At 35.8% G+C, this 15,134-nt stretch overlaps 2 protein-coding genes across 2 annotated transcripts; one reads left to right on the plus strand and one right to left on the minus strand.

The window, feature by feature from the left end:
• Positions 1-13: 13 nt before the first annotated feature.
• On the minus strand, positions 14-6,071 carry LOC135685799 (parkin coregulated gene protein homolog). Its single transcript, XM_065201869.2, has 2 exons — positions 5,781-6,071; positions 14-819 (listed from the first exon to the last, which is right to left on the minus strand). The coding sequence occupies exons 1-2, from the start codon at positions 5,943-5,945 to the stop codon at positions 202-204; spliced, it is 783 nt and encodes a 260-aa protein (XP_065057941.1). The 5' UTR covers positions 5,946-6,071; the 3' UTR covers positions 14-201.
• Positions 6,072-7,493: 1,422 nt separating this feature from the next.
• On the plus strand, positions 7,494-13,981 carry LOC135685798 (vacuolar protein sorting-associated protein VTA1 homolog). Its single transcript, XM_065201868.2, has 6 exons — positions 7,494-7,651; positions 8,748-8,842; positions 9,522-9,655; positions 10,301-10,376; positions 10,912-11,202; positions 12,440-13,981. Exons 1-6 carry the CDS (start codon positions 7,495-7,497, stop codon positions 12,614-12,616), a joined length of 930 nt encoding a protein of 309 aa, XP_065057940.2. The 5' UTR covers position 7,494; the 3' UTR covers positions 12,617-13,981.
• The last annotated feature ends 1,153 nt before the right edge of the window (positions 13,982-15,134 follow it).

Genomic DNA, 15,134 nt, shown 5'->3' on the forward strand with positions numbered 1-15,134 from the left:
ACAAAAACAATAGTTAGTTTATTTAGTTTAATTGGGAAATTCTACTTATATACAGTTAAAATAATTGAATATTTAAAACACCGATAGAAATGATTTACATGCATTGTTTTCTGAATGAATACGATATAGCAATGATACATCAACTGGTAAACAATAAATAAACGAAAGCCTTAAAACTGCAGACGAATAATACTGCTTCGTTTAGTTCAGCATGCAAGATTCATAAGTTGGAATCATATATTTGATATTAATAAAAGCATCTTCACCACCATGTTTTTCAAAGGCCTCAAGGGTCTCTTGAATAAGATCGCCTATATTTTCACGTCGCTGCTGGCTATAATCAATTCCGTCCCCGGAATTCAGATTCCTGTTCTTGAAAATGTTAGGAACCGGGAGGATCTGCCTGTAGTACGGTACCAATGCCTCCCCGACCATTTCGCCTGATACAACAAGATGCTGCAATACCTTTAAAGTCGTGCAGACGACTTGTTGATCCCTTGTATCCAAAGCATCGCGTATAGGTAAGATTAACTGGGGTACAACAGGGAGTATCTTGCTGCCCCCATGTTCCAGCATATCATGCACACCTTGACGTGCGAAAAACTCGTATGGATGCTCGGTCTCTCTCAAGCCTTCAAAGAAGATAGGCAAATAATGATGGTAATCAAGTTTTTCAATCTCAACTTTCCAAGCAATTTTATTCCCCTTCGTGTCATGCTCAAGTGCGATGGGGAGATCCCCACGGTCGTAAAACTTCCGGAATTGTGTTGGTTTGGCCGGTCGCTTCTTGAATGCACCGGCTCCAGGTGGACCTAAGACCTGAAGTGGAAGAATTACAAGAGATCGTCAATTCAACTCGCCAAAGTAGATGCAAAGATTTCTTCTTCTAAGTATGACGACCACCACTTCCCCCCCCCAAAACAATGTTGCTAGTTTAGGTATGTATCATACAAATTACCAGTGGCGTAGTGAGGGGGGACAAGTGGGGACAGTTGCCCCTGCCCCAATGGCATATAATCTCTTTGAAAAAGGGCGTTTTCTGGTGTTCGAAGGTGCCTGGGCCCTCTATATTTTCCCTGGTTCAACTTGCCTTTGCCCCCATATCTTACCACCCTGGCTACGCTACTGCAAGTTACACGAAACATCAAGAGAAGTGGCAGGATACAAGAGAAGTTGCACATGTATCCTTGGAAACTAGCCAAAGTAAGATTGACCGTCAGCTTAAAGGACATATAAATGACATATGGGCATATGAATATCAAATCTTTCAGGAGCCAAAATCTACTATTTTTACGCTGTAAAGTCTTCAAAGCTGAATAGGGCATTGTCGCTAGGCCCTTGATGTGGTGTCATCCATACGACAAAGGGATTGCGGCTGAACTTTACCCCCAATGCCTGAAAGCTTAAGACCAACATCGTAAGCAAGGTATAAGAAAATGATAGTTGGGACATACTAAGCCACATGGAATTTTCCATTTTATTCATTCTTCCCCACACACCCATAACATCACCAAGATAAATTAAAAAATTGATGAATAAAATAAAATAAAGTTCTTAATTTTCTCTTGTATTAAAACTTATGCCAACATTCTTAATATATGTCTCAAAACTGCTAGAACCTATGCCAACGTTGCTACAAAAAACTAAAAAAAGGGCAAGTTAGCTGCTGATTAAGACAATCAATAATCTAGAACTTCCGCCTTTGCACGAATCAGATCTTTTTATAAGGCATTTTCAACGCAATTACTCAAACTGAAGAACTGAACATGACGCTGGTTTACAAATTTTAACCGAACCATATTCTCCAAATCTCAACAAAATTGTTCGATCATTTCCCATGGAGCTGGATAAACTAACAAAAAACAAATCTATTAAATTTCATTTTAAATCAAGAATTATTCGTTCTTGGAATGGTAAATTAAAGACTCATTTGCTAACAATGAGCCTTTGCGAGCATGACAAATTTTCCAGGCGACGATTAAAATAATGGCAGGCAACTTTTCCTGACTAACCAAAATTGATTTCAGACTGTCTAAAAATGCATTATGAGATACATGCGTATCGCAATGGCTCTTTGTTAGCGATGAGCCTTTAAGTTTGAACTGGAATTACCCAAGCAAATTTGATAATACACAAAACAGCTGATTGCATTATCAAAGTTAAATTGATAAAGTGAAGGAAATAAAAGCCGCGTGTCGATCTGGCAAGAATGAAATCAAAATTCAATATCTGCTGGAATCTTTTTACAGAGTTTGGTGCCGTTGACGTCACAAGGAAAGAGAAGTGCTTACAGAATAGTTTTGAGGTTTCAATCGAAATAAACCAGCCAAGTGATAGCTGGAAGATAAGGGCTCGTTTAGACGTTTATGGGCGTTTTTCTGAATTTATAATGTAGATTGAGATCCAATTGAAATGCGTGTTATTTCTATGCATAATCTGAGTCAGTCTGCAAGAAGCAGCTGTGGCTGTATAATTTTCACGTGTTGATCTCAGTAAGGATTGTCTTTGTTCGTCTAGTAATATTTCTTTTAACCTAAAAACAGATTTTGAAATGATCTGTAAATTAATCATTGCGATTAATCATGGAAGAAACGGGAAGTTTCCGAAAAGGGTTGACATAGGTAGCATAAAATCGACGCCTAAACAGCTTTCTACCTGCTTAAAGTTTGTCTGAATCAATATTTTGTTTCTGTTGTAAATTCATATGCATATGCTATACAATAATAGCTAAGCGAATGTTTATTCAAGCCAACTTATTGAGCTGCAAATAGAGATGTAGGAGCCCGGACAAAAGGCCCCCCATGTTTCAGAAACAGAGCTAAAGTGCTTATTTGCAACTGAGAGCGGTGCAACTTATTTTACAGCACAACCTCTCCTCCTCCTCTGCATTAAAAATGCTTTCTACCTCTATCATTTTTTTAAGATAACATGAAACATTTAATGTCGTTGCTATGAATTACAATCGAAGAATCCAATATTTCTGACGTACCGCTTGTATAGGTCATATGTAATAATAACAACGCTAATTTCTTTATTTTAGGTTGGCTTCTCGTAAAGCTAATTAATTTGCTAAATTATGCCAACCAAAACTTAAATACAAGTTGATGTTAAATGAGTTGCAAGTATAAATCTATCAACAAAGAGAATATAAATTTCTATCATAAAAACCCTAAATTTTCAATAAATAATTTGCAAAATCTCCAGTTGCGATCAAACTGATGGTTTTTAATGTCTATTTTGAAGCTATTCAAAGTCTGGGACTCTTTTAAGGATAATGGTATTGTATACCATATCTTTGCTCCAAGAAAACGTGTATTTTCAAGACCATACCCTGTCGTGTTTGGTTTTGGTGCAAAAATATCTATGCCACTACGAAGGGTGTATGGAGTATCTTTCTTCACAAAGATTTTATTCATGAGACTTGGCTTGAGGTTCCTTTGAGTTTTAAAAATTTTAGTAGCAAGCAACTGCAAATTTTTGTGGTGGATGTGCCTGCTTTCGTCAATAATTCTTCGAAATTTGAACAGCGCGATTCCTTGTATGCGATTCTCAAAGCTCTCTGGTGGATTTTGTCTATGTTCTTGTTAATCGACCTATCATGAAACATCATAGATGCACAGGCCCAGTGGCTTTGGGTTAAGAGTGCTTCTACCCAATTTTAAGCAGCAAAATAAGAAAATCTTTAAAATTTTGATACTTTAATCAATTTTTTTGGAAAATTTATCACAAGCATCCCTAAAAAGTTAACTCCCATTATGAGTCATGCATAGTTGCATTTAAAAATTCAATGTTCGCGATTTACTTCTTGACTAACTTTTGTTTGGGAAGTTTTTAATTTCATATGAAAGAGAACCAGATCCGTATGATCCATAACTTTGCTTCAATTTTTTGAAATATTGATTTTCTATGCTGAATAAAAATTTAGTCGGAGCAAGATGAAATCGATTTATATTGGTTGGAGAGCTCAATTCCTAAATGAAGGGTGGATTTGAAAACCGTTTGATGTCTTCATTGAGATATTGCAGATTTGTATGACGAGAAGTAACTGTTTCGCTTTTTACCATTTTACGTTCAAATCTTGATGAACTAATCATTCAAAGCAGAAATGTGGTACGAGGAGAAATTCTTTTTCTTCTAATTTTCCATCTTGAGCTGGTCATCTTCTTACGTTATTTTTATTTGTTTGGCAAATGGTGTCTCGGTGTTTTTTATGAATGAGTGTGTAGAAGCCTACTTGATTGAAAGTTTAGCCTTTGACAAAAGAGATCGAAATAATGAGCTTTTGAAATACCCATTTCTGAAAAAGAAAACTTTAAAGAGGAAGTATGCTCCTTTCTTTTTTTTGGTTCCGGTTCGTGTTTAAACCAATTCCAGGTTGTCTTGCAAAACATGGTAAAATTAGCAGTTTGCCGCGATTCATTTATCTTTTTTTCTTCAAGTAAATAATCCTGAATAAAGATAAAAAGCTTTCAATTTAAAGTTATATCCTTTGACATGGGCTCCGACAAAGGTTGAAAATGGGGGGGGGGGGCAAGGAAAAATCTAACACCCATAACAAAAGATTTTGAAAAAAACTCTATTGTTTTGCAAAAATTGGGGGGGGGGGGGTTGCCAAGGCAAGCGCTGCTCAATCACGAAGGAGGGACATGATATCAATTAAAAATGGCCACTGACACCTTGGCAATGGCACACCAATACTCTTTGGAAAATGGTTGGAAATTTTGTACAAAATTTTTTGATATAAGTTATTGGTGTCCCTGCGCCTCTCCATTTCCTCATAAACGTTGGTGGTTCTTACCGATGTTATAAAAATGCCCTGTACATTCGACCAGGACATCAACTCTCGTTGAATTCCAGAAACAGGCCCCTCCCGGGAGGGGGGGGGGGGGGTGGGTGAACACTTGGCACATGGACAAGGCACGGGGGCGGTCCAAAACTTCATAGTTACCTAAAGTATCAGCTCATTTTCAATAAGACCTAAAAGTATAAGCTCTAATAACTAATACAAAAAAATTAATACCAGTTTCTTAAATTTATACCTGGAAATATCAGAATTGCATCTGTTATTTTCTCTGGACCCAAATCTACCATTTTGAAAAATTTTCCGGCCAAAACTGATAGTTTGGGAATTGATTGACTAAAAGATATCGGACTGGCCTCCTGCATGTCTACGTACCCTATGCCCCCTCCCCGCCATTGGAAAATGTACAGTTCACGATATTATTTGAGGGAGTCTCATGAAAATTTCGATGCAAGAAAGAAAACGATGTTGTAGCAGAACAAGCATTTTGGGTAATTGTTTTGTTACCAAGAGATAATTGAAAACACATTTTTAATGATTCTCGTTGAATGATGTTTAATACCGCAAGTTCATCAGCAGGTAACTTATAGTTTCTGCAATTTCAGTAAGTTTTTTAAACAATGAAGGTTTTAAGAAAGCAGTACCTTGGGACAGTCAGTCATTAATATTTGATAACATTATAGACTATCCGAACTCAAAAACACTTGCCACTCTGGTAAATTTTGGAAGAAAGCAACCTTTTCGAAACAAATAAACCGTCTAACATTTGAATGCTCTTTATTTTGCGCTTCTTCTTATTAACTGGATACCATTGTCGACCGTAAGAGGCTTCGTGAAACGCAAGTTCATGATATAAACACGATATGTATACCTTAGAATGTTGTAAACAGTGCCCGAATAGTTTATCTGTATAAATCAAATTAAAAATCTGTATTCTCTCTTGAGTCGCAAAACTATGCAATTAAGTCTTGTTCAATACCTGAACATTTTTCATTCGTGACTTGTTTGTGAAACCCTCTGCAAAAAGTGATCCTTTGCAAGTCAACATTGGCATGTGAGTTCTTGCCCCTTGGAATTCCTTCGTTGGCCTTATATCAGAAATTGTTGCCATGTTAGACTTATGTTTCTGTAGTGTATCCCTCATTTATTTTTCTTTGGTTTTCCTCTTGAGCTGGCACCTTCGATTCTGTAGTTCGGATGATTAGAAATCAACTGAGCTATGGGAAGCTTGACTGTCATAGCAACCGACACGCTGTTCTTTTTTCTACATAGCAACCGCTGACCTCTAGAAAGCTCCTCCGCACCTCTAGAAAGCTCCTTCTGTGTGTCACATGTCACTATACTTTCTAATTACAAGCACTAGAGTCATAAAAACATTGTATTATGGACAAAGCTCCAACAACTCGAGCAACTCTGTTCCTTTGTAAAATCACTTTTCATGCACGATTTTTATTTCTGGAGCTCCCCTCTTTGTATTTTAATTTTTTTTCTATGCTTGGTACAAAAGTATGGGGAAACCTTCGAAATTTTGAAGGCATTTTATGCAATAAATTTTAGAAAGGGAGCTTGCTAATGCTAACGACAGATACTTCAAAAAGGTTTTAACAAGATATTACCGTAAAAGATTATTAGAGAGAGGGGGGCTGATTAGAGAGAGGGGGCTGATTAGAGAGAGGAGGCTTATTAAAGATTTGAAGTAAAAAAGGCTTTAGAAATGTCCTTGTCTACCTTTTTGTCCTTGTCTACCAAAGTCAGGGGACCCACTAAATGCGCATGTTTTCCTTGTTTGACAACTAAGGCTAAAGGGAGGTTAATAGAGAGTTGCGGCTTATTTAAAGTTTTTGCTTGATAAGGGGGCCTAATAGAAAGGGGGGCTTAATAAAGAGAGGGAGATTAATAGAACTTTGACGGTATTTTATTTTGAAGATTGTCAGATACATTAATTCGAAAATATAGATACACTGTAAAAAAGTTGAAACACAAACTTAAAACACAAAACGAGAGTTTTAAAAATTGAAGATATAACTTATACAAGGAGTTGTTAAAGATTGTTTTTAGCAAAATTACAGGAAAGTGTAATTATTGCTGTGTACAAATTATTGCTGTGTACAAAACTTTTGTCGGATGAAGATCTCTGAAAAATAAAAATCTGCTGATGTGTATTCAGTAAATTCGCAAGAGTTCTACTTTTATGGCTGAAATTAAAGTAATGAAAGGGTTTTACCAACTGTTAAGGAGTTTTTAAAGTTAGATACCTACATACATACATACTTTTATAGAAAGAATAGGCTATATATTTTTTTTAATTTTGATTTTGGTAACATTCAATATATTTTGTCAAGCCCGAAATTTTTAAGAAATTCACTTTCTGAGCCTGTATACATTCTTATACTCTTAAAAACTGAATAATTCTGAGCCTGATAATTCTTATAAACAATTTTCTAATAAAAAAGAGAGAGTGTAATAATGGAGACCGCACGTATCTCCTGGACAACTTTCCTTTCCTTTAGTCAATCAGATGCAAAAACTTAATTTTTTTATCAATGTGTCCTAATTTTAAGATTGTTTTAATTTGAGTGTAGTACTTTTCGTTTCAATTAAATTTATCTGAAATCCCAGTCAGTCTATTTTTGGGTGATTTTGCCATAATCTTCTATGGGTGATTGTGGCGATTCTTTTATTGCAGCCTCGGGATGGACTTGAGGTTTAACGGAGTTCCTGAGAAAGGTAAACTCACAGATCTCGTCAAAATGGAGCCTCCGCCTCTTCCTCCAGCGTTGAAAATAATATCTCCGTATATGAAACTTGCAAAGGAATATGACAAAAGAGAACCAGTTGTTGCATATTACTGTAAGTAACTTATTTATATTTAGTGACAGTGATTGCTAACATTATTAAGCACGGCTTGTGTTAGGAAAAGGTTGTTCCTTCCCTTGACTGTTGAGTTGTCTAAACCCTAAATATTCAGTCAGTCACAAATCTTCTACCATGCTCTTTGCCAGGGATAGACAAATATATTAGTGATATCTTTATCAAAAATCAGAGTTTTGGAATACGTAAATGTATGCTGTTTTAGGCTAGGGGTCATTCAAATGTCATAAATCACCAAGAGTATGATGTAAATTTCACCCACCGTCTCAGATTTTGATAATTTTTATGCATGTTCCAACTGATTAGAAAAGAACATTCTGGAAATTCCAGATCATTGGAGACAAATATTACTATGCATCAATTTTTATAAGCTTCAATTTGGTATGTTTGTCAAAGTTATAATTTGGTAAAAAGAAGTGTCATAGATATACACTTTTCTATACCTAGCCCCTAAAAGTGCAACAGAGTTTTTGAAAACACCAGAAAAAATTTAAGAGTTTATTAGAAGCTAATCTCTGCCAAAGTGCATTTCATGTCAACTATACACTGAAGGTCCACTGGGGCATATTTTTACCAGACTGAAAAATTTGGTCTGCGCGGAGAATACGTTCCCTGCACAATAATTTGTGTCCTTAATTCCGCTCGCGCATTATCAAGAATCTGCTGTAGATTCCGCGCAAAACATTGTTCATCTGGTCATGCTCCCTCGAATATTCCACCATTTAAACAACAAATACAAGGTCTCTTCAAAAGTCTTTGCTTCAAATTCCGCGCACGATATCGCTGGAAGTGTTCGTTAAACGCAAATTTCAAAATTATTGTTCTGGCATTCCCCTGCGCAGAAAAAATACTTTACAGTATGGTATTTTTAGGTAGGTCAAGAATATGAGCAGTTAGTTTTTCTTGGGCCTAGTACTAAAGTTTCTTCAATTTTTGGGCATCCTAGTACTAGCTTCTTGTAAATAAAACAATTCTAGAGTTAAAAATTTTTTTTTATTGTTTTCTTTTCCATATTTTCCTCTGTCACAGGAAATTGTTTATTGAAAATTTGTAATTCCTTAATGCTTGTGTTTAGGTAGACTGTATTGTATCCAAAAGGCAATTGCAACTGATAGCAAGAGCCCAGATTGCAAGAAGTTCTTGCTGACTCTCATGGATGCACTTGAAAAGGTAAAAGTTGCTGTGATTGTTGAAAACATGCTAACCTAAATATAAAATTTATATTCTATATTCATTAATTTATCTTATAGCTGTACTGCACATTTTTATGCTTATTTTTGAACTCACCACTTCGCAAACATTAGCTGAAAGTAATTTCCCTGTCAAGCACTTTATAAACATTTTAATCTGGGTAAAAAGAAAACATCTAATAGAGTGTTTTTCTTAAAACTAGTATTAAAAGTAAGGTGTGTTCTTTTCTTCTACATCTATTTAAAGCTATATGAAAATCATTGATTTCATTTGATAATTTCTCCAACCATATTGATATTTATTTTTGAACAACATGTTATTATAGGTTATCTTTATCCTGTAGCCCCAGGTACAGCCCATCATCAGTGAACTTAAGACACCAGCTGTCAAAACCAATCTGTTTTTGCATTTTTGTAGCCTATGTAGGTACTCTATTTTGTGTGGAATTTATATTCTTGAGTACTGAAAATTGTTTTAACTTGCAATGAAGTCCCGATGGTGCTTTGCTCACACGACCGCATAAACTTTGTGTTACATACATGAGGTATATATTTAAAATCCTCTTCATGTGAGAATTGTTGCTTTTTCTAAACTTCTTTTCTGCCACACATTTCTTAACAGCTGGCCCATTTCTAACATACTCTGTGACTTTCAACAGGCAAAGAAAGATCTTGCTGGTCAAGGCATGGAAGCTGTTTCCAATGAACTAGTAGGCCAAGCTCACATGGAAGCCAATGCATTGAATTTGTTCACGTGGGCTGACCAAGAAGATAGAAATTCAAATTTCAACAAGTATGTCAGAAATATCTTATATGTTCAATTAAACTATTAGTAACTATGAATGAAATGCAAATTGCCAAAAGCTACATGTCTGTGAAAACTCATCAACAATTGATTTTATAATGGAATGATAATATTTTGCCAAAATTTGAAAGATATATGCTTCTTTGCTTGCAGCTTCAGATTATATGTGGTTGTGCTTTTTAGTCATTAAAGGTACTGAGGCATTATAAATGGAGGGGGTATACCCAAATACAGTCATGGTTTCTGCACTGCAATACTTTTTAGTGTACCTTTTTGGGATAATACATGGCGTCATATGTTTTGTTGCGACAGAAAAAAAGATGATGCCTCATACTGATTTAAAAACCATCAAGAATCAGTTTAAAACAAGGTCTTAAATGATCACATGTATCTATAGAGCAATCTTGCCATTAGTAGATGACCCTTTGCAAAACCTATAAAAAATTTCTAAATAGCTTTAAAAGTTTGGCCTGTACTACCATATTACATAGTATGATCTTACAACAGCAAAGGAGGTTTGTCTTATTTTCCCCTCTAACAGAACCTGAAAGTAATCATTTTCTAGCTTTTTGGTGATCATCACTTGCAGATTTTCTCTATATTTTTGCTGTAATATGAGTTTAATTTTTTCAGAGGTTTGGTCAAAGCTTTCTACTCAGCCAATCTACTATTTGATGTGTTAAAGCAATTTGGTGAGCTGTCTGAGGAGGTAATGTTGTACATTTCAATAGTGGAAACTTATTGCTAATAGGTGCTTAGGTTCAGACATACCATGGCTAGATCGTAACTACCTACTATAGTGGAATCTTAATTTCATGAACCAGTAACATAAGGAACTTCCTACTTAAGAAATTAAACAGCTAGTTCTCTCCATTCTTTGTAATAAATTGATCTGATTTAGCAAACCACTAGTTTACCAAAATTCTGCTATAATTGGCTACTTCAATAGCTCTCTGATATTGCAGGCATAGTAATCCAAGGTGTGGTCACATCAATGGTACAAGGATTAGTTCACTGCTTCATAGCAGATAGTAACAAATGCAGAACAAAAACGTGTATCTTATAAATTATCTAATTTGTCTGCATTGATTGCTAAAAGTGCATTTAGTTATTATAAAAAAACAAGAGGACTTCAACAACCATATATTCCTGCTTTTGTCCGAGAAAATGTAAATTACTGGCTGCTGTTCCTCTTGCAAACTGGGACTGGTTGTAATGTCTGTGTTATCATGTTTTTATTTCAGGTTATATTGAAACAGCGGTATGCCAAATGGAAAGCCACATATATTCATAAGTGTTTGCAAACAGGAGAGACGCCTGTTCCTGGACCACAAGGCTCAGAATTCGAAGGAGCTGAGTTTTCTAGTGAGTTTACGGAACAGACCACTGGATACCAACAACAGCAAAATATGCCTCATCCCATGGACTGGTCTCAGCCAAATGTGCCAAATCAAACGCCATACCCAGCTCCAAACACTAGCTACACTCATACGCCCCCAAAGGAGGAGCCAAAATCAAGCTATTCTTCGCATGAGGTTAATATCTATATCATCAAATATGTCATGCATATATGATGCCTAATTATGGTTAATTGATATTGCTTAGAGAAAGTTTTGTAGTATCTTGAATAAGTATTTTCGTGGTTCATCAGAGGAGGAACACGTGATAGCAATGCCAGAGACCTAACTAGAGATGACAATATCATTCATATTTTAAGATGACGTTAAAGGAAACGTTATAATAAGATTATTTTTTCCATGTAAGAATGATGTTTATCAGATTTACCACGAATTACATTTTCCCCTGGAGCCACACACTGGTACCTTTATTTTGTACCAGGTATATATCGGATATCTAGCGTCAATCTCATAAGTAACCTGTGAATCGAGGTTTTCCGTTGTTTATTTCGGTATCTCCAATTTTTTCTAAAAATAGATACTTTTTTGTAAGTATTTCTTGTCTGGTAATAAGACACACTGAAGTGTATCCTGCCCTAATCTTTTTCCCTTCTGACAGTAAGCCGATGATCCACCTCACCTTTTAAATCGCGGATTATTACTTTGTTCTCATCTGCATAATAATGACTTATTTTGATATGTGTTAATTCAACTTTCTAAAGGGTCCCAAATCCCGAAGAACTAGGCGTGGTTTTTATCTGGGAGGAGCAAAGTTACTCGCATGCTGATGTTTCTTTTCGTCCCTTGAAGAGAATTTTCCATTATGCTGATCGCATATGGGACTCACTTTTACCATTATGTAGCAAAAGCATCGCCTTTATTGAACAAAATACCTGGAATCGGTTCTTTGAATGGCCAAAAGATGAGAGAGCACAACTACACTGCTAACGGTTCTAGGTTGGAATCAAGGCTCGACTCATCAGTGAGATTCACCCCATTTATTCATCCTACATTGTTCTAGGACTGGCGTCTACGGTAACTTGCTAATAACAGTCATTTCCTCTAGGTAGGAGCCGTATACATAACCAACTCTTAACCTTTGTCAATTATATGCGGGAATTCAGTAGTATTCATGGGTAAAATCTTGGAATCGGAAAGGAAGACTTCCCTAACAAGTCCAGGGGTACGATTAAAATCGAATCTGTTCTGAGAAAATACACCGTTGCTTATCGATATCCAAAATCTTCCATTAAAAGGTAGACAGGAGGCAGACCTGCTTCTAGCAGAAGAGCTGCAAGTAATTGCTGTATTTGGGATGTGTTTTGTGCTGTTTGTCTTGGAAAACGAAGCATTAATGAGAGTATTTTAATTTCAGGACGAAAGTTCAGCAGCCACAGCAGCAAGTGGCTCGTCCAGTCACCTAGGACCACTAGAATACCAGCAAGCAACGAAATTCTGTAAATACGCAGTTAGTTCATTACAATATGAAGATGTATCAACGGCAATTGAAAATTTGACCAAGGCCTTGAACCTTCTCAAGGGTGGTAAATAAGGCTTTCTAGAGCCCCGTTCACACACATTCATTTTTTTACTAAAATAGATACATGTTCACACGCATTGGACTTGTGTTCACACTGCTTCGCTGTGAAAAAATGTAATTTTATGAACGCACTTTAAGAAATATCGGAATGAAAATGGAGGAAAGCGGATGTTGAAAATAGTTTTAGAACGTACGAGTTGTGTGTGATAGTGTGGACGTAGCCTAAACTGTATCTTTGTCAATGTATACGATATTTTCAATTGCATCTATATATTGTCAGTTCTGCACCTGTTCATTTTCTCTATCATTGTCAATAAAATGTTCCCATCTTACTATCACTTATTGTTGAATGTATAACTGGAAGTTTCCTTGAAACTCTTATTCTCACCTAAAAAAATATTTTTTATCACATGTGTTCTGTTGATATTACGAAAACGCCAAAGGGATAAAACTTTAAATAACTCTTCCCGCTCCTGGAGAGTAACAATGGCAAGTTTCATGGGGGCGAGTTTGTGCGATCACTTTTTTAGCTTTTGTTGACGGCAAGTGGACATGCAGCTGTGTAGGTGATAGGTTTCGTTGTATTTTCTATTTCATTGTATCTTAAAGGCAGTCTGTCCCCTATTCTGCTCAATTTTATTTTCACGGGAGTGAAATTCACCCACCGTTGAGTTTGATCTATAATTAAACGATTTAAACCAATCAAAGACAACTTTGATTCCAGAGCTTTTGAATCAAATGTCCCTTGTAGTGAAGCTGTGGCTAGAAAAATTTTGTTCCCTGTTTGGTTTCTGCGACAGACCGATTGTTCATATTAGCCAATCATTGAGGGGACAGACTGCCTTTAATTGCTAGAATAATTGACCTTCCCGGACCAGGCCATGGACATTTCTCTGAATTTCATTTTACCCCTAGACTTGCTCTAAGTATCCAATCTCAAGAAATCCCAAGATACCTTTGTTTTCTATGCGAAAGAATTGCAATATATTTATAGTATATCCTTCTTTATGGTTATTGAAATAAATAATATGAACTGTTTGGGTCAAGGACCTCTGCATTTTATTGTCTCCCTCCAATTTACTTAACGTTTAATAAAATTGATGCTTTTTTGCTAGTGGTAATAACTAGCGCTTTTTTGCAAACACCAAGGTTTTAATTGATTTTATTTGTATTTAATAAGAATCCAGTTACGATTGATTAGTTTGAATTTCAATTTGATGTTGAATTAACTGAGGCTTTGTTATTTAGAAACTGTCCTTCCTGGTGTACTTTTCCTTTGTATTTTAATTCATTGCCCATGCTTGTTAAATTTTATCGCATACCTTTGTAATTTTACTTTATTATAAAAGAAAACTTTGCTTGTTGCACCAAAGGAAATCTTCTGTTTGTTGATATATTTATGGACTCACTTTGTTTTTTTTTTGGGGGGGGGGGCAGGGGGTGATGACATCTTACGTCTGCTTTAAGATTCAAAAGCATTTCCAAGAAAGGTTTACATAAGTCTTCGTATTGTTTTTCTTTAAAAAGAAATATATTTTTTCCTTCAGTGAATGTATATTTGATAAGTGCAAGGATTCTATGCAGGCAACGCCCATTCCAACATTTGTTGAGTTACCAAAATATCAACGCCCCTTTATCGTTTCCATTTGTCGCCAGGGGCGGACACTTGGTAAAATATTGGGGACAAGCCTATTGTTTTAATAAGATGACGTCTTATTTCCCATTGTTTTTGAACAAAAGACCATTATCCTCTAAAGTATTGGGGAGCCAGTCGCCCCACCCCATGTATCGCATATTATTTTCACTTTTAAGGAGGAGTCTAAGTCTAAGTATTCTAATCATAACTAGATTTGATATAAATTAATTGTTTAAATGTTTTCTATCGTAAACAGTGCATGCTAAATATGCAGTTTATATTACCAAATTCCGTGCTCTTTCAAATTTAATATCATTTTTATGTGCTATGTTTCAACATTCCCGTGCTATCTTCAAATTTTGCATCACAAAGGCTTGTTTAGTCATATCCAGTTTCTTGGTTTTAAAGCTAATTAAGTCTTTTTCGAAAGTCATATAGAATTTCAATACTTGCCATTCATTCAAAGATCTGAGGTTTCCTAGGCAAAAGGCGATAGTAAATTTAGCATGCTGAACCAAGGAAGAAAACATGTTTGTTGGGTTTCTCACGGCTATCAGAACGAGGTCTGCCCCTGGGCAAAAATAATTTTGCTACATTTTGAGGTTGTTACACAAAAATGTTTTATCAGGCTCTTCTGGGTTACGTGCATTTTTAGAACGGTCGTTGCTTGGGTTTCACAATGCTAAAGTCACCATAACAGAAATCTAGAACTCGTATTAAAAATGAATATCAATAATAATAACTGGTAGCCAACGCCCTTAATCAAATTCCCTCTCCTTGTATATAGTTACATTAAGTGCAACAATATTTGGTGTGATAAACTTTCCGATGGTGGTTTGTCCAAGAATTAATTTGTAAGAAATTTGGATTTGTCCGAAAGTTTGTCACGAAAAT

This window comes from Rhopilema esculentum, chromosome 15 (assembly GCF_057945365.1).
Source record: "Rhopilema esculentum isolate cy_ngs chromosome 15, ASM5794536v1, whole genome shotgun sequence".
In the NCBI taxonomy this organism is placed as follows: Eukaryota; Metazoa; Cnidaria; class Scyphozoa; order Rhizostomeae; family Rhizostomatidae; genus Rhopilema; species Rhopilema esculentum.